At 44.3% G+C, this 18,556-nt stretch overlaps 3 protein-coding genes across 3 annotated transcripts; 1 reads left to right on the forward strand and 2 right to left on the reverse strand.

The window, feature by feature from the left end:
* Nucleotides 1-1,123: 1,123 nt before the first annotated feature.
* On the reverse strand, nucleotides 1,124-6,235 carry LOC109468665 (transforming growth factor-beta-induced protein ig-h3-like). The gene is made up of 7 exons (XM_019766987.1): nucleotides 5,910-6,235; nucleotides 5,116-5,284; nucleotides 4,758-4,867; nucleotides 4,460-4,599; nucleotides 3,903-4,053; nucleotides 3,286-3,397; nucleotides 1,124-2,862 (listed from the first exon to the last, which is right to left on the reverse strand). Exons 1-7 carry the CDS (start codon nucleotides 6,045-6,047, stop codon nucleotides 2,759-2,761), a joined length of 924 nt encoding a protein of 307 aa, XP_019622546.1. The 5' UTR covers nucleotides 6,048-6,235; the 3' UTR covers nucleotides 1,124-2,758.
* A 1,328-nt stretch (nucleotides 6,236-7,563) lies between these two features.
* LOC109468591 lies at nucleotides 7,564-11,295 on the forward strand. The gene is made up of 6 exons (XM_019766898.1): nucleotides 7,564-7,855; nucleotides 8,147-8,217; nucleotides 8,686-8,915; nucleotides 9,286-9,688; nucleotides 9,933-10,220; nucleotides 10,642-11,295. The coding sequence occupies exons 1-6, from the start codon at nucleotides 7,754-7,756 to the stop codon at nucleotides 10,829-10,831; spliced, it is 1,284 nt and encodes a 427-aa protein (XP_019622457.1). The 5' UTR covers nucleotides 7,564-7,753; the 3' UTR covers nucleotides 10,832-11,295.
* Nucleotides 11,296-11,720: 425 nt separating this feature from the next.
* On the reverse strand, nucleotides 11,721-13,444 carry LOC109468416 (olfactory receptor 6C65-like). The gene is made up of 2 exons (XM_019766665.1): nucleotides 12,261-13,444; nucleotides 11,721-11,733 (listed from the first exon to the last, which is right to left on the reverse strand). The coding sequence occupies exons 1-2, from the start codon at nucleotides 13,442-13,444 to the stop codon at nucleotides 11,721-11,723; spliced, it is 1,197 nt and encodes a 398-aa protein (XP_019622224.1).
* Nucleotides 13,445-18,556: the final 5,112 nt, after the last annotated feature.

The following is an 18,556-nucleotide window of genomic DNA, read 5'->3' on the forward strand; positions in this document are numbered from 1 at the left end:
TATATCTCTGTTTGGCCGATTTTTACTATTTCCAGCCGCCTCCCGAAGCCTGGTAGAGGCTAAAGCATGACGCCTTTTTTTTTACTTTTGTGTACGGAAGTATTGCTTTGGGTGGCTGAGCTGGGTGGCTGCTTGACCGGGCAGAGAAGGTTGGCAGTACGTGGATGGGATAAGATTGACAGGCAGAATGACAGGAGGACAGACACTGGAAACGGGGTGAACGTACAGGTCTCAGAATCTGGCCAGTAGCCAGTAGGACTATTAGTGGTCAACATGGGGGGAATTCAGGAAGCATCAGATCGCACATATCATAAACACATCGATGACTCAGAAACTTACATTAGCCATACTCCATTATACTTCCTCACTAGTATTTAGCCATACTCCACTATACTACTAGTACCTCACGAATAAACAAAATTAACAATTCTAACGACATTTTCATAAGGTTTCACCACTAAATGTAGTTAGCTCGTGTTCGTCTTCGTTGATTGCACTTAAAGAATGCAAATATAATTCCAATATTCAACATCAATCTAACCTGTCTATGTCGGCGCCGTGTTTATGATGTATCGTTAGTAATTAGTAACTTTACCTAATTATCAAATTGTCAGCTAGATTAGGCAGAACCAAACTATTATGACTGATTGCAAATTGATGTATTTCTTTAAGTGCAAAGCAACGTCTCAAAATAAACATTGTCTTCGAGGTAAAAGAATTGAGCTTTTCGAATGAAGTTATAGCCTATTTACACCGTTCCATTCTCTTCTGGGACCCCAGATCTTTGACGTGACCCTCTTGTTCCCCCTTAATTCGGTGCAGGAACTGGTAGATTAAAAGAGAAATTGCTTTTAATCCCGGGTTAGTCATGTGTGAGTCAGGTGTTATCAGTGGAGAATCTACAGCCGTTATGTCACCTGTACCAGATGACACATGCAGCACCTGGATTCTGTCATGTCCTGATGTCCTGTCATCACATGTGGCAGCCACCCTGCCCCCCCCTCCTGGTACAGCAATAGACCGATCCTGACTGTCCAGCACAATTAGCGTGTGGACCAATGAGAGAATCCCTGCTACCAGTGTGATCATATCCCACCGCTGCCACCAATGTAACGTTGTAGATTGTTGGATCCATGTTGTAGATTCAGCCGTTGGAACCACAATCGTTTGCCTTGTTTCTCAACAAGAAAGTTAGTTTTTGAGAATAAGCCAGAATTTGATTGCAAAATCCATAACCTTACCTCAAATACCCTCTGTCGACGTGTCTTTGGACTTTTGGTAGTTAACGACAATAACCGGAATATTGTGACGCTGGTTCCATGTAATTAGTCATTAAAGATCAATTTTATTGCAGTTTATATGTAGCTGTCGGTTATGTGCATCGTAAATCATCTCAACTTATAAAATGTACAAACCGATTTTCAGGTTAATTCGTCTCATAATTTGTCCAGGCGCCTATGACTAATAAATTCGTGTAGAACTCGTCTTTCTGTCACCTCAGATTGCCTGATTATCCCCAAAAGCGCGCGTAAAATTTCGTGACGTCATTGGCGTCGTTTACGCAGTCAAACGACATAACACACAGGATATGACGTCACACCAAACGGCCGTTAACAGTTCAAATGGCGTCAGAAAATTACATGTTCTTTTAACTATGCTGCTTTTACATTCGATTTGGGAGATTGGGGCTGACCTTGGTGCTGAAATAGCTGTCATTCTGCCTTTAAAGATTTCAAAACGACTGTTTCTTTGTTTTCTCAACGTTTGTGACACTGTTATCTAACCAGGGTGCGTTTGGCTACGTCCCTGCTTTAAGAGAAAACTAGAAATAACGTTATAACCAAATACATAAACCTTTCATTTTGTCATGGACAAGGGCTAAGAAGGGCTAAGAAAGCCACCTAGCGGACAGAGACACACTGCAGCCCAAAGAGTCTAAAATGGCGTCATCCATCTCAGTTGATCATGTCAAAAGTTAAAAGTAACTATTACTCACAACAACTGCAACTTGTCGTCCCCCTTTGAGAGCCATCAGATAAAATACAGTAAAACAAATGGCGTTTTCACTAAAGACATCTCTTGGCGCCATCAACAGGAGAAGTCTTCACTTCAAAGCATGAAAAATTCATGTCCATTTCAAGCTTCAAGGCACGGAATTCTCGCCTGAAGACTTTGATTTAAGATTTCATACGAACAGTCTTGCCATTTGGAAGTATGAGCCCATAAAGCTCGAGGTTTCTCACTATAGTGCTTTTGCAACCGCGTGTCGTAAGCTAAACGCAGCGTCACATAATTACGCTCACCAATTTAGAAGGTTGTCTTTTCGTGTTCGTTTGTGTGTTTGTGATGCCAGCACAGCCAAAGAAGTTGTGGATGGATATTTATGGTATTTAAGATGTGGACAGGCGTCTACAAAACGAAGGACAAATTCAATCATGGGCCTCCTAGCAGCTTTCTAAGGTATTACAGTGGAACTTTTGATGGTATATTCCGAATATGCTATGGTCATGATTTTTGAGTTTCATTGACACTGCAGCATGATATCTTGAATTACGTAGAAACAAATTTCTACATTGTAATACTGAACATATTTCTATTTGTATAACTGCACAATTCAGTGTTGTTGCAATTGCCAACCGTTTTGAAAATTCTTAACGGACAATTTTCTCTCCACCGCTATTATACAGAATGCGAAAAGTTTGGCGGATGTGACGTCTCCTCGGAACGGACGTGACGTCACTTGAGGACGGATGTGACGTCACTTGAACAGAACACGGTCGATGGCATGGACAACGCCGTTGGTGCATGCGTGGTTGGGATTGTTGACGTAGCCTTCTATCTGGTCAACAACAACAGAAACCCCTACAACAGATAAAATAAACATCTTTTTGTCAGAACAATGAAGAAAGTTCGACTTAACGTTACCTCTTATTTGCTGGCTTTGATATTTTCATGGGGCCTAAATGAGTTGAGTTGGAAAGACGTGACTGATACGAGTACGTCAAAGTACTGAAGGATGAACTACGAAAACGCTGCATTAAGAACCATTTTTCCATCATACTTAGGCGTGGCCACAATTGTCGTAGGAAGTCGTACGATTTTGTCGTATGTTGTATTTTTGTTTTTCAAGCAGGCTTTGGCAGAAGCAACCGCCGACAAGGATCATTCTTTTACAACCTTTTCGACAACAAAGCAGCCGAATTTTTGTAAGACGCATGCAATATTATCCCAAGAATAGTTTGCGATTGTACAGCGGTCGTGCGACGAATGTGGCCGTGTACTTACCGCCAACCCCCACAATGAGCACCATGGTCTCCTTGGACAAAGTCTTGATACTCTCGTTATCATAGAACGCCTGTTGGTAGTAGATATCTGGCAGCACGTGGCGAAGGAGAACCTGGAAAAATGCGGTATGTTTTAATAGAAATGCTGTTTATTACAAAAGGGGAGTTTCTGTTTTTATCCAGCTATTCCTTCTTTGCGATCAAAAGTCAACGGAAAACGTTTTATTCAAAATTTGACTCCACACTCTGATACGAACTTTTTCAAACAAACTTGTCAAAACGGCAAAGGAAGAAGGAACCTTCTCTGCTTGCTCTGCACTCTGCCAAAGCAAGTAAGTCTCATGAAAAAGTATGTACGTATAGTATACACGTCACTAGCACTGAAGTAACGCCTGGCGGGAACCGAGACTACCGCTCACCTAGCCTCTACCATGCTTTGGAAGCGGCTGGAAATACATGTAGTGAAATGGCCAAATAGACAGAATGAGATGACATGCCAGGGGCCTCTAATTCTAAGGCCTAAGGGAGTACGAGTGTTATCTGTCTATTTGGCCAATTAATTTAAGCTCTTTCTAACCGCTTCCGAAGCCTGGTAATCGAGGCTACCCCTAGCCTCACCTTGCTAAGCTCAGTGTTGTTCAGTTTGTTGATTTCCGTCATGTTGGCGAGTTTAAAGGCGGCGTCAGTCGGCGCGAACAGTGTGAACATCTGTGTGGTGTTCTGTAGTGTCGTCATCAGTTTGGACTTGTCTAACAGCTGACAAAGAGTTCTGTAGGTATGAATGAAGTAGCCTGGTTACCAGACATATTTTAGGTAGCCGTGAATTAACAGAGTAGCCTGGAACCCATCTCTACGAGCTAGGCGCCAATAGCTGGGACAGATTCCAGGCTACCAATAGAGAGGACGAAAGACAATAGGTTTGGTAATCATGCTATGGATTATTTTTTTAGAATGAAGGGAACAATTTGCAATTAACTGAATGTAGAGAGCAACTTGCAATCAGTACTATACAAAACAAGATGTTCTATATGTTGCACTATATTTTTGCGTTTTTTTTTTTGGGGGGGGGGGGTATCGATTTTGTCTATGTGGTCTACACATCTCTTGAAATACTGTATAAGATTAACTTGAAACATTTGGTGCATCGAGAAAATAGGAAATGGACTATTCCTCACTTGTGAGCTTCGCTATATTTGATGAGGTCTCCGACTGTACCATTGGGAAATGGGTAGAGTACTCTGCTGATCTCATGGACGACTCCATTATCGGCCTTGTTATCAGCCTTCGTGATGTCAACACCGTTGATGGTGTAGATCTACAGTACGGAAGAGACACCTGGCGGTTTGGAGATGCATCGAATGCACAACTAGAAGTACACCGAGATCAAAGAATTCTTACATCGTTAACTCACTGAATAGCCAACAGAATTCTTCATTTTGTTATGATTAGTTTTCACTGATTAGATTCATGTACCTTTCCTGCATTCATGTGTTGATAGACGTTGATAGTTGCGTTCCTCTTGTTCAACATGCCGACAGTCTCGTCGTTTTTCAGGTCCTTGGACATGATGGTGTGTCCACTGACTGCAAAAGAGAGAGAGTGTGTGTGTTAATGATTAATATTGACCGCACTGTTGAATTACTAGTATTTGAGAATTAAATTCCTTCACCAAAGTAAATCTGATGATTGCAAATGTTAAGCCACAAGCAAAATGTGATCACAAAGTATCAAATAAAACAACATATTTCTCTTTTTCCTCGAGAAACTTGAGTCAGGTATAGCTCTGAACCAGTGTCATGTTTGCACCATACACGAACGACCTCTTCATTACCAACATGGTACTGCAGGACGTCCTTGGCCGTGGCAGTGCCTTTGTTCAGGGCGTCCAGAACAGGTTTAGACAGCCGTTTGAACGCCTCGTCAGCTGGTGCGAAAACTGTAAAGGGACCTTTCCCCTTCAGAGCGTCTGTCAGCTTTGCTTTGTCCAAGAAACTCGCAAGCTGTAAGAAGTATACACAACCATACATGTGTATGCTTTCTACCATCCGCAAGTTTACGTTACATATATACCTAGACAACTATCAGAGAGTACACAGCAAGTTTGCAATAAGAATTTTAGTGTGGGACCTTGAAAGCATCGCCTGTTTTAGCCTATCTATCCATTTTCAAAGTAAGCACCTGTCGTCAGTCATTTTAAATTCATATTATTGTTAAACTTCAACTCACAATAAGTGGACGCCAGAGCTGAACTCTAGATATAAAGATGGAAACGTTGCATATTTACAGATTAAACATGTTGTTAATGGTTAGTTCCGCCAACTAATTTTGATAGCTGAACATTAAAATACCACGACGATATGTTTACGGTTCACACTACGCAGAACGCCCTCTTGAATGGCGTAAATGATTTACTAAGACTGGCCTGCGTGAGGTAAAAACAAAACATATGCTCACGTACAAACAATTTTTCATTTGAAGATTCATTGATTTTTCAATTTTAGATTTCCAAAAATCATAGAGAACTTATACCAAATTTGCTTAGCAACCACAGTAGTTTCAGAAACATTTTACTTCTGTTTTTCATATTGTGAGAAACGCATGCATCAATGTTATATGTACACGTACCGACGTCAGCTTTAACGCACTTATCTCGTCAACGACCGTCTTTGAAGCCCCCTCTGTCGTCTCTATGGGGATCTGCAGATCTGCTGAGCACTCCAGACCCATCCAGACCAGACACACGAACACAACAACACCCCTCATGTCCAGTTCCTAACTATCCAGCTCGAACGTTATTGTGGGGAAGTAAGACCAGAAGTGGGCGTGGCTGAGGCTGGTATAAACCAGCGTGGGTTAACCACGTGATCGATGTCAAATGCCTTGGTTAATAAACGTAGAGGAGTTTACTTAGGTTAAACCATTACGCTTTACCAATGGGTAATCATACTTGCAGGGAGGCTGGCTGAAAAGAAAATAGACGTTAGAAAATTTGGGATTCATTCGGAAGAACAAAATGTCATTCGTTCATTTGCAAGAGTAGAAATAAAGAATAAAGAAAATCTGTTCACTAATGATATATTTTCTTCAAGCAAATGAAAAAAGAACAGTGGAAGTTTGAATGGAAAACGCTAGGGGGCATATATTATTACCACTTGTTAGGTTAATTAAACCTGCCTGCAAAAAAAAAAAACGAACCATCGTAGTCGCGACGAAGGATACATACAACTGAAATAAGGAATAGGATATAAAGAATAAAAAAATTAAAAGTACTTAGTAAATTTCCTGATACAGAATAAACAACGTCTTTCGAAGGCGCCCAATTCTCTAGAATGTGACAACAAACTTTTCGAGCGTCCTGTCTGCATGCCTACTTTTGTGACGTCATAGATATTATACAGCGTTGTTCTAAAACAGAGGCCTCTGTTACGTCACATAGGAAATTCCCAACTATACTTGTTTGTCTGAAAATGTACGAGTATCATTCTCTATCGGAAACACGAAAGACTTAGAGTGGGAAGAGTTCTCGGGAATGTTTGAATACGGACAGAGGGTTGGGAGAGGCGTTTAGCAACTGGTAGGTGGTGTTTTTTGTTTGTTTGTTTGTATTTTGTGCGTTTACGAGAATTTTTTTTGGTATTTGTGTATATTTGTGACCGTTGGTTGACTAGGAAAATGGCTCTGTATGTATGAATGTAGTTCAGCACCAAGGACAGGTTTGTTTGCTAGTGTGCATGTGTGGATGGCATTCAGCACCAAGGACAGGTTTGTTTGCTAGTGTGCATGTGTGGATGGCGTTCAGCACCAAGGACAGGTGTGTTTGCTAGTGTGCATGTGTGGATGGCGTTCAGCACCAAGGACAGGTGTGTTTGCTAGAGTGCATGTGTGGATGGCGTTCAGCACCAAGGACAGGTGTGTTTGCTAGAGTGCATGTGCGGATGGCGTTCAGCACCAAGGACAGGTGTGTTTGCTAGTGTGTATGTGTGGATGGCGTTCAGCACCAAGGACAGGTTTGTTTGCTAGTGTGCATGTGTGCATGGCGTTCAGCACCAAGGACAGGTTTGTTTGCTAGTGTGCATGTGTGCATGGCGTTCAGCACCAAGGACAGGTGTGTTTGCTAGTGTACATGTGTGGATGGCGTTCAGCACCAAGGACAGGTGTGTTTGCTAGATTGCATGTGTGGATGGCGTCACAGTTGTAGTACATTGTTCGAGAATAAGCTTACCTAATACATATCGGCATTGTGAAAAGTGTCTTCACAGTAGAGTATTGTTCATCACATTTGATCCTTTGTTCTAGAACAATCAGTACCATATTCACGTGACTAGACTGATAAAAATGCTAAAACCCTAACCACAAGACCACCTTGCCACCATGTAAGGACACATACAGCCCTGATTTGTGAAAACCTCTCCACATGTAAGTGAAGTGACTGTGTGCTAACATCTTAGAGAGAACAACAGAAGACAACCATGGAGAGGAAGAACGTTCGCAAGGTCAGCGTGAACAACATGAAGGAGAGACTTCACTTCAAGACGATCCAGGCAAACCTGGACCAACGAAGAGACAGTCAGGTAAGGAACTATTCCTCAGGTCTGCTGATTTTTGTTACTCTCTCTTCACAGCCAATGGCTGATTTGTGAGGAGCTAAAATACCGCCGCCATTTTTAATCTGCTCTCTGAGATTCAACATGGCGGCGGTATTTGGAAAGGGGCAAAGGTCAAGAGCAGCTGCCATTCGGCGCTAACTCAATACAATGCGGCCATAAGACTGCAAGGTTTGAAGCACTCACACCTCTTCTTTGCTTTGATTTACGAAAGTAAATAAATGAATAAATAAAAAGGGTATGTTTTGTTACATGTAGCTCCACGAACACGAAAAGGAAGAAAGGGAGATGTTGAGACAACTGGAAAAACTACAACAGGACAAAATAAAGTAAGGAATGAATAAATAAATAAATAAATGTAGGAAGAAACAATAGAATAAAAACGTTTTCTTACGCCATAATTACGTTTTCTTGTGGCTTTGTTGCTGTAATACTCGAGTCTTTGCCTATGTTTCAAATAATAAAAGGAACGAAAAAGGTTCGTTGTTTGTAAATGTTTATGTAACTTTATCGTTTTTATTATGTTTACCTTTGCAGAAGGAAAACATAGTGTTTTTGCTCAGTTTCTTCTTCCTCTTCTTCTTCTCCAAACAAATAAAGTAATAACCTGGACCAGATGTCTGTCACCATGGTAACTGGCGGTTTGTAGTGGTGTTTAGCAGAGTAGAGCAGAGTTGTAGAGTTTGAGTAAGAATAAACTGCAGTATTTTATTGGGTTAGACCAGGTGAAGGTTAACATTATGAATTTCCTTGCCAATCCTTTTCTTGTATTCAGTGTTGTTTCTTGAACGACCCAGATATGGTCTGGTAGAGGCTTCGGCTTCTTCCCCCTCGGCCAGGGCGTCTTCAGTGAGAGTCGCGGCGTCCACCAGACGAGGGTCGTTACCGGGGTACCTCTTACCGGGCCACACGGGCCCCTCCAGCGGGCCAATACCGCACTCCCCCTCCGCGAACTTTCGGGACCCGAGCGGAGCGTCCAGGTCTTCCCTAGCTAACTATAAATCCGTCGCATCCGGCATAGATCTAGGTATGTAGCTGGTCAATGCAATTTCTAATAGAAAATTGACATGTATAGTGCTTAACCACCTGTTTTAGGTATAACGTCCTTGTTTTTTTGGCCCACGTAGAATCTACCTACAAAGATGATGTATGGTTCCCACCTTCTCCTTGATTTCTTAAGTACAAGCCATTTGCTTTTACGTTTAGATGGTCTCCTGTCGAATTCATAAATATACGATGTTTTAGAAATATGAACCTGTTTCATACATTTTGCTTTTATAGCTTTGCTTTTACAATTATAGCTTATGTAATTAAAGCACAGTTCCGGATATCATGAGGAATGTTTACAAGACTGACGAAGCAACGAAAAGTGTAATTTTGCAAATAATGTTTTACAGAGGAGAGTCAGCAGTCCCTGTCCGGTAGATCTGAGGCCAGACTGGCGGGATCTGGGATGCTCATGGACCCGAGGGCGTCCTTCCCGGGCCCGCAGACTCCCGAGGCCTCCATGGCGTCTCTACACGGCACGGACAGCATGTCTCGCCGACGCCGGGCCATGTCCTCCACGGCGGGCTCCTCTGCAAGCACCGCCACTGCGGAGCGGTTTCGTAGACTCTCTGTCAGCGGCGCTTCTGGACTGTATTCGTCGTCCAGCGCGGAACTCCGTGATGGCGAGTCTTTCAGCACAGACAGCAGGTCCACTATGTCTAATCTGGTGGGTAAAAGGGCGCCTGGACTGACGTCAAGCCGGCACAGTGTCTGTCTCATCGGCTCCGGGACCAGCGCCTCTTCAGACACAAGGTAGAGGGAATGACTGATCCCAAAGCCCCGTCCACCTCAAATATGGGACAACATGCAGCCACCATTTCATTGATCGAATCGCTAATTGCCATCTCTCATTGGTTGAACTTTAGTTGTATCTGTTCATTCTGTTTTGTGTAGATAGATGAATTCGAACTCATGATATGTTTACCTTGGGGGGGGGCATCAACTTTGACACTGGACATGCGCAGTCTTAATTGTGAACCTTCTTATTCTCTCGCAGGCGGGCGAAAGCGTCTCCAGTGCCGGGGGAGGCCCAGCGGTACCACCACATGTTGTCCTCAGAAGCGCTGGAAACTCTCCACAAGCTCATCAAGGAGTCCAGCCCGCCCACCAGGCCGGCCCCGGGGCTCGCCGTGCGCCTGCCGCCCATCTTCGGGCCCGTCTGCTCCGTCAACAAGAGGAACCGGAACAAGCTGATGGCCCTGCAGCTGCTGCTGAACCAGCTCCCGTCCATCATGACGCAGCCGCCGGCTCCGGAGTTCAACCCGCTGGAGGTGCTCAGCTGTAGGTAAGGACAACACAGGGCCTCCATGCATAGCCACCTCCATAGATGGTCGTCCGTAGATGGTCCTCCATAGATAGATGGTCCTCCATAGATGGCCCATAGATGGTCCTCCGTAGATGGTCCTCCATAGATGGTCCTCCGTAGATGGTCCTCCGTAGATGGTCCTCCGTAGATGGTCCTCCGTAGATGGTCCATATATTGTCCTCCGTAGATGGTCCATGGATTGTCCTCCGTAGATGGCCCATAGCTATATATAGATGGTCCTCGGTAGATGGTCCTCCATAGATGGTCCTCCGTAGATGGTCCTCCGTAGATGGTCCTCCGTAGATGGTCCTCCGTAGATGGTCCTCCGTAGATGGTCCTCCATAGACGGTCCTTCATTCATTCATTTATTAATTCATTTATTAATTCATTCCTCCCCCAGGTATCTGCGTCTGTCCGCCGCTAACGTGGAGACGCTGACAGACATGTGCCGACAGGCCGGCATCGACCCCGGAATCCATCCTCACATGACTCCGGAGCAGCTGGAGGACGAAATCCGGAATCTCATGGCTCCTCAGGGACAGGGACCCCCCGCGAAGACACTCGTTCCCAGCGCAGCCCACAAGCCGTAAAGACGCCCTCCTACAAAGACACTCGTTCCCAGTGCAGTCCACAAACCGTAACCCCCCTCCCCACTACAAATGCTATCTTTCCAAGGACTAAATAGAACTACCAAGGACTAAATAGAATTTCGCCTCAGAAGTGTGCCCAACTTTGATGGCATGTTTTGTGCGTACTCCGATATATAATAAACAGTCATCAGATAAAGGACAAACACAAACGTATGCGGAACCGTGTCTGAGCATGTTTATGGATAAAGCACGGTTCCGGACACAACAGGCCCCTCGGGGTATTTATAACGCAGAAAAACAGCACCAGACACTCACGCAGGACGCCCCCTAATCCCAGGCCACAGTCGTAATAACGAACCCTGTGCACGGGTGGCCTAATTAGGCATCTAGTGTGTACACACAAACGACCTTTGCCAACCTTTCCGACCTCAGAACTGTCCTCACCAATTTTTAATGAACCTAATGACTGACTTCTCTTCTATGTACAGTATGCACTCCAGTGTTTTTTTTTCTCATTCTGTACACATTTAGAAATACAGTGTAGAATAATACACATATATACAGGACACTATTCAACATGTATACTAGTATTGTAGCTGTAGTTAAGTTATATACAATGTCTTCTCTCTAAACATGTAGCACTACATGCGTCTTTTTCCTTATGCACTACAATTCTTCCAACTTTGCAGACATTTAAAACACAATTCATATACAAATACACGTCACATTGACTGCAAATGACCATAGCAGCAGAACACAGTGGACTATTACTACTACTACTACATATTTTTGTTTATATATCTTCAAAACACGATTTACAAGTAGGTACATGAAACACTACGCATGAATGACTATTTCTCTATCAACTATGGTATCGAGTTAAGATATCTTACGGCGTACATCTTAAAATGGGCACCGATTGGTCTTCAATGTTAACAACCTCTCCCCAATTCATTTGTAGTTCATTGTTTACACTTTAAATGCCATAGAAAGATTGCTGAGGTAGTCCTATCCTGGAAGAAGTAGTTTTAGGAAACGATTTCCTACCTGGCTGTGCTGCATGTATCCTATTATTAGTTTTAGTCCCACTTTCATGAATTTTTTTCAGTGTCATTTTTGTCCATATACAGCAGATGCGTACAGCTTTCATATGTGATGCATGGCCAGTTCTGTTGTGACGTTGTCCTTTTACACGTACACCGCTGTTCCTTCTATGTTCCACCGATGTTCCATTATTGTTCTATGAGAGGGCGGCAATGATTGCAGATTGGTGCATGTAGGAGGTATTGTTGGACTGAAGTGGTGTATCTCAGCCCGTACAGTTAGTATCGTTTGTTGCCTACAGTTTTCAGAACGATTTGCTTGTCCTGACTGCAGATCGTCCCGTGTTGCTGGTGTCTCGGATGAAGCGGGTGCTTTTGTTCCTTGCCTGTGACAATTGGGAGGCTGTGCATGGTGGCTATGGGTATCTGCCTGTCCGATCTGTGTCTCAGGACTGGGAGCTGTCTCTCCTCCATATAGACCCTCTGTGACTGGAGGTGGGGGTGTTGAGGTGGATTCTTGGTCTGATGTCCATTGACCAGTGTCGGAGGCACTGAAGATGTCCAACTGCACGTTGCGTCTTCTCTGTACGGGGGGAGGAGAGAGGTTCAATGGCGCTTGGATGGCAGGCCGGCAAAACAGCTCCCTCAGAGCTCTTCGGAACTCTGGCTGCCTGAAGCTGTACACGATGGGGTTTACCATGGACGACACGGTCAGGTACAGCAGCTTGGATACCCTCACAGTCATGATGAGTTGGTCTGATGCCTTTTCGTTTCTTGTTAAGAATGCGCGAACGCAGATAATCATAACTAAAAGAGATGCCACAGACACAGCTACAACACAGACATGGGGTGCCATCACATTGAATGCCTTGGTCTTGTAAAGCCACAGTTTGCAATGTTCATCTCTCTGCTGTTGCTTCCTGGCTTCTTTAAAGACAAGATAATACAGTACGAAGACAACGATGACGGCAATCACTATCCCAGCTTGAAGAATTCCCAAGAAGATTGCCGCTGCAGTGGTGCTACCCATGGGCTCAGGAGTACAACGTAGAGTGTCTCCTGTGTTATTAAGTAGTTTGAGAAGTTCGGACCCAACTCCGAAGAACAAAGCAAAGGCCCTGGTGAAAAGCACACCGATGACGACACGTTTCGTGGTGACTTTAGCTCGGTAGTGCAACGGTTTGCATATGAAGTAGTACAGTTCTAGCGCCATCAGAAGGTACGTACCAAACATTGATGCTGTCGTGGGGTAGGCTATCAGCAGCTGTACCCAACAGAAGAGATGATCCTTACTGCTGTCCTGACTGAACAGCAAACAGATCTCCAACGGAATCAAGCAGCTAACGAAGATGATGTCGTCTACTGCCAGATTACACCGTAGGTAGTGGCGGGGTTTTTGGAGATACTCTTTCTTCCAAACCAAGAAGATGAGCAGTAAGCCGCATCCTACTGCCACCAGTAGGCTGATGACAAGATACACAGTCTGGACATCACGAGGCACTGAACTAACCGATGGTTCTCGATACATGAGATCCATGTTGGCAGAAAACCCCATCTCTTCCTCTGCCATACTTTTGGATGCTTTATGCGTTCGGATGAAAACAGAAATGTATTACAGAGACTCTTCAGTTCTTCACTACCAAGCGCGCAGTCAAGATCCTCTAGATAAGAGGCAGTTGTGAGGACCACGAGTGGAGCAGTGTACACGTGAGATCTCCTGGAGAAACCTTCTGCCTTTCATTACAGTGAATAGAAGAGGAATACATTAGACACGAGGCCGCCGACACGCGTACATTAATGCTAGCCACTGTGCATATACGTCGGTAAACTAATGCACTTCCCACGCGTACGCGCATATTTCGTGTAATTGCACTCAAGACTCCGGCTAGGGTCAGTCATGTCTGTCAAGGTTGTATGTGCACTTAACCAGGTGTTACCCTTCTTACCTTCTCTGTCAACTCACGTATAGTCTTAAACTAAGATATTTCATGATACATCGTGACATGAGTTCCAATAGGTCTTCAATGTTAACAACCTCTCCCCAATTCGGATGTTTCGAACGGTGATTGGATGACTTTATCTCGACTAATAACATCAGACTTCAAACTAAGCAACAACCAGTGTCCTCCATCATTTGCAAACGCCGGCTCAGCTGGTTAGGACACGCTGTCAGACTACCACCAACTAGACTCGCCAACCAGGTTCTACAGTGGTGCCCAGAAGGACGGAGAAGGAGGGGGCGCCCAAAGATGAACTGGCTACAGACAGTAGAGAGAGGGACCTTCAGGCAGTCAGCATGAGCTGGAAGGAAGCCTTGAGGCTGGCTGCTGACAGAGGAAGCTGGGCTACTTTGACTGCCTCATGCGTCACGAGACGCGGGAGCCAATAAGTCAAAGTAAGTAAGAACGGTGACCATCTGTCACCTTCCTCAGGAATTATAAGTAAGGAAAATAATTGACATATGTCCCCAAACATTTTTGTACAACCAAATGATTGCATTTACGTCATATCCACCTCAAATGGAAAGAGCTCCCACGTCGTAAATTGAATAAGGCCACAGTGGTACTGACTTAGTCTTATAGATGACATTCTCTGAAGACCCCAAACTAGTGCGCGCAGTTCAGTTCAGTTCAGGTCGTCCTTCGGGTGACACCATGTACTGTCTGCACAAGTTCCTGTCACGCATGACAGAGGACAGCAAGCCGCATCTTTTAGTGCGCACAGGCGAATACAAAAATTCCGGCCGCCAAAAAAAATGACGCTAAATCACTGGTATACAAAGATGGTATTGTTAATTTGTGGTAGTACAAAGTGACCTTAAAGATAAACCGACACATGCTGGCCTTTTGAGGTATTTATGAGTCGACACTGTACTGCATGAGTTCTGGAGTTCCGTGAAGCCTCAGAAGCCTGGGTGTACCCTATCGCTGGCTACCATGGACTATGGAGGACGGCACCCAAGCCGCAGCCTAGGAGGAGGTGATTCTTTATTTTTGAGAACAGGCGAAAATCAATGCGCGCGTAGATGTCATCCATAAAATTAAATCAGTGTGGCCTAAGTTAAAAACAGGTTGATAGACGTCATGACTAATGCAGTCTACATGTGAACCTATCGGCGCCGCTGAGAGACTAAGTGTTATGATGAAGTCCTTGACAACCTTCTGAAACAGCGCAGTCAGACTAGACAACTGTCTGAAAGCAGCATGGTATTACATGTACGTAAGACAACTTTCCGAAAGAAGAGTGGACATGACAAACCAGGAAGAGTGCACAGTCAGGACTCTGGCACCATCCCATAACTGCCATTAATAGCAAAGAATCTGCAAATTTTGTAGTTTAGGAGATAAAATAGGATGGATACCAGGCTAACATAGCCTTATCCATTTCTTTCAATATATAGCTCAACAGTACAATGTGGCACTGCAACTTTGTTTCCCACATACTTTCCGTTAAAACCGGATGTAACATTTCAATGTCACTGACGTAGAACTTTGATCCACATAACATCTTCATGGCACACGATTGAGCAATCAGCCAGGTGCCAATGTCCGCAGCATTAAGTTGACAAAGGATACGGAAAGCACACTTCGTTTTTAGTGCGAGGATGTCACGTTTTATCTGCAAACTTTCTGTGCACAGGAATCGCTCGTCATAACGTCATTACACTCTGCGTTTGCCAGAGAAGGGTTGGATTTTCCTCGTCTTGTCAAAGAGACAACAATTTTCTGAAGGAGTCATCTTCTGAAGCGATCTTATCAAGGAAAAATATGTCGAACGAAGCAAGTGGTTTTTCCTTTAACCTGGATCTCGTGCATCGTGCTTTATCTATAGCTACTACACCACTGTCTCGTGATGTCCAGACTGTGTATCTTGTCATCAGCCTACTGGTGGCAGTAGGATGCGGCTTGCTGCTCATCTTCTTAGTTTGGAAGAAAGAGTATCTCCAAAAACCCCGCCACTACCTACGGTGTAACCTGGCTGTAGACGACATCATCTTTACAGGCTGCCTGATTCCATTGGACATCTGGTGGCTTTTCAGTCTAAACAACAACAATGATCAACTCGCCTGTTCGCTGCAGATGCTGATGGTCCCTCCATTAACAACGTCAATGTTTGGTACGTACCTGATGATGGCCATTGAACTGTACTACTTCATATGCCACCCATTACACTACCACGACAAAGTCACCACGAAACGTGTAATAATTGGGATAGTTGCAGTCCGGGTTTTTGCCGTGCTTGTTGGAGCTGGGCCTACGATTGCCGGTGGACTGCAGAGTTTACCGTGTGATCAAGAACCGAAGAGTAACACCGCCTTAATGACAATCAACTTTGCGATCCGCCCTGGCTGTATAATGTTTGTCGTCCTTTCCATCTTTATACTCTATCTCCTGGTTTTTAAGGAAGCCAGGAAACAGCAACAGAGGGATGAGAGACGAAACTTGTGGCTCTACCAGACCAAGGCCTTCAAGACAATCGCACCGCATGTCATAGTTTTAGCCGCACAAGTGATAACACTCTTGTTCCTGAATGTCACGTCCTGGGCATTAATGGCTAACGCAGATGCAGACAAAGTATCGAGCACACTGGTTAAAACTATGAGAGCAGCAAAGCTGCTACTTTTGACTGTATCGTCCATGGTAAACCCCGTTGTCTACAGCTTCAGGCAGCCAGAGTTCCGAAGAGCTCTGCGGGAGTTCTTTGGCCGGCCTGCCCGTATACCTCCTGCACCGGTGCCGCGTGTGGTTCAGGCAGGACAGAACGTACAGATGACCGTCTACAGCGTCCCTGTCCCTGGTCAAGGAGTGCCGGGTCGAGAATTAGCACCAGAACCACATTATCCAGAAGAAGAGAGGCAGTGTGAAGAAGAAGGATCTCCAAGTCAGACCCAAATGCAGGAGAAGCCTCATATGTTTAAGGGAGGGCAGAACGCAAAGGTGGTCATCCTCAGCATCCCTGGTCAAGTAGCGTCAAGTCGAGAATCTACATCAGTACCACCTTCTGCCGAAGAAGTAATTGGACTGCGCGAAGAAGAGGGATCTCCAAGTCAGACCCAAAAGCAAGAAACACGGGAAGACGTGCAGCCACAGCAAACACCCCTTTCAGAACACTGTAAGCAGAAGGCGACTCGATCCAGCGGTCCTATGTTGTTAACAGTACGGGCAGAGGTGTACCCAACACCCCTTGATTGTCACGACCAGAAGACGGTCCCTTCTGACGAAGGTAAACCCTCCACACCAACAGAAGACGTGGACATCACCAGTCTCATAAGCGATGCGGTCATCGCAACGAAGAGTCCAACCCTACAGCCAAAGACGGCATGGAGTGGCAGTATCTTAGGATAACCTTCAAAACAAGGAGGGCCCCCGAAGCGGTTTATTTAGATAGGCGGGCGTAGGGCTCTTGGCTCCCCAAGGAAACCGGCTAACGGCTCGATACTAGTCTGGCCCCGAGGGTATGTAGATCGAACATGAAAACATCACAGAATTTCATTGTCGTCAGCCTCCCAAGCATAGCCTAGTAAAACGGGACCCTTCGTGGCGGTTGGAAACGAACTAAAGCTAACAAGACTGGATTCCAGGCCAAGTATGCTGGATGTGGATGCTGTGTACATACGAAATGATTTGTAACAAATTTCTTCACCAATTTATTTTTAAATTGGACTAGAGTAGGGCGAAACGAACCAAATGCACCAAATGAAGGTAAGAAAACAAGTTGCTGCCTCTTCCGTTATTATGGTATATCGTTAACACAGACACATATGGCGTATGGATGTAACGTTAGAAATGCGTGCGTGTGTGCTTGGAGATTTAGAAAACAATGGAGCGGACATGGCAGGTGTAGTTGTTGTGTTAAAATGCTCAGCAGTAAGTGCTAAAGTGGATTCTAGATCCACTCCAAAATGTAATCATGTGTTTAACTGAAGTCAACACAAAGTCAGCCTTAACTGGCTTAAGCTGAGAATATTCTATGGGATAAAGCAAGATTTCCTGCAGATGTCAGTACTACCAGCTGCTTCAGGGTATGTCAAAAATACCTAGTGGCTTTAGTGCAGTGCAGGAAAAAAAATGTTCATCGTAGTGCTATCTATGTGATTGTTTTACATGTAAACTGTCTTTTGAAAGTATGTAAAATGATATGTTTGAAAGTACAGAAGGAATATGATATATCTATATATTTAGTGAAAAGTAGCTGTAAAATCTGTACATGTATGCAAACAGAATATATCATCACAATAGTTGAATTTCCAAAGAAAAATGTATTTAGTCCAACACATTATGAAACACTTGTTGTACCTGCATCTATAGTTTTAAATGTAAGTAAAATGTTCACCAATACAGACATGTACATGTACATGGATGTGAACCTTCTTGTCTATTGTCTATGCTTTCATATAGTGGTGCATACCTAAACCCACATTTAGGTTCAGGTCCGGATTCAAGTCCAGAGGTTTAGGTTCAGTTCCAGACTCGCAAGTCCGGACCTAAACTCATGGCATATACAAAATTGCATGCTGCCACCTTGCAATGTTGTCTGGGTGAAATTTTGGCCACATAACAAGGAGGCCGGTACTTGACGATGCCCAATGGCAATGTTTTCTTCATTTTGCAGCAAAGATTTTGCAATCTACGGAAGGTTTTAGGTGGTTTGGAAAGAAAAGGGGTATGTGAAATGGTCTTTT

Source organism: Branchiostoma belcheri, unplaced genomic scaffold (genome assembly GCF_001625305.1).
Source record: "Branchiostoma belcheri isolate BF01 breed outbred unplaced genomic scaffold, Haploidv18h27 scaffold2, whole genome shotgun sequence".
NCBI classification, from domain to species: domain Eukaryota; kingdom Metazoa; phylum Chordata; class Leptocardii; order Amphioxiformes; family Branchiostomatidae; genus Branchiostoma; species Branchiostoma belcheri.

Bases quoted from the DNA above. Each gene is read 5' to 3' on its own strand.
- LOC109468665 (XM_019766987.1), bottom strand. From the start codon at position 6,047: ATGAGGGGTGTTGTTGTGTTCGTGTGTCTGGTCTGGATGGGTCTGGAG. The intron at 4,054-4,459 runs GTGAGGAATAGT...TCATACCTACAG, and splicing joins AAATATAGCGAAGCTCACAA to AACTCTTTGTCAGCTGTTAG. The intron at 2,863-3,285 runs GTAAGTACACGG...TATCTGTTGTAG, and splicing joins GCTCATTGTGGGGGTTGGCG to GGGTTTCTGTTGTTGTTGAC.
- LOC109468591 (XM_019766898.1), top strand. From the start codon at position 7,754: ATGGAGAGGAAGAACGTTCGCAAGGTCAGCGTGAACAACATGAAGGAG. The intron at 8,218-8,685 runs GTAAGGAATGAA...TGAACGACCCAG, and splicing joins CTACAACAGGACAAAATAAA to ATATGGTCTGGTAGAGGCTT. The intron at 8,916-9,285 runs GTATGTAGCTGG...AATGTTTTACAG, and splicing joins CGCATCCGGCATAGATCTAG to AGGAGAGTCAGCAGTCCCTG.
- LOC109468416 (XM_019766665.1), bottom strand. From the start codon at position 13,444: ATGGCAGAGGAAGAGATGGGGTTTTCTGCCAACATGGATCTCATGTAT.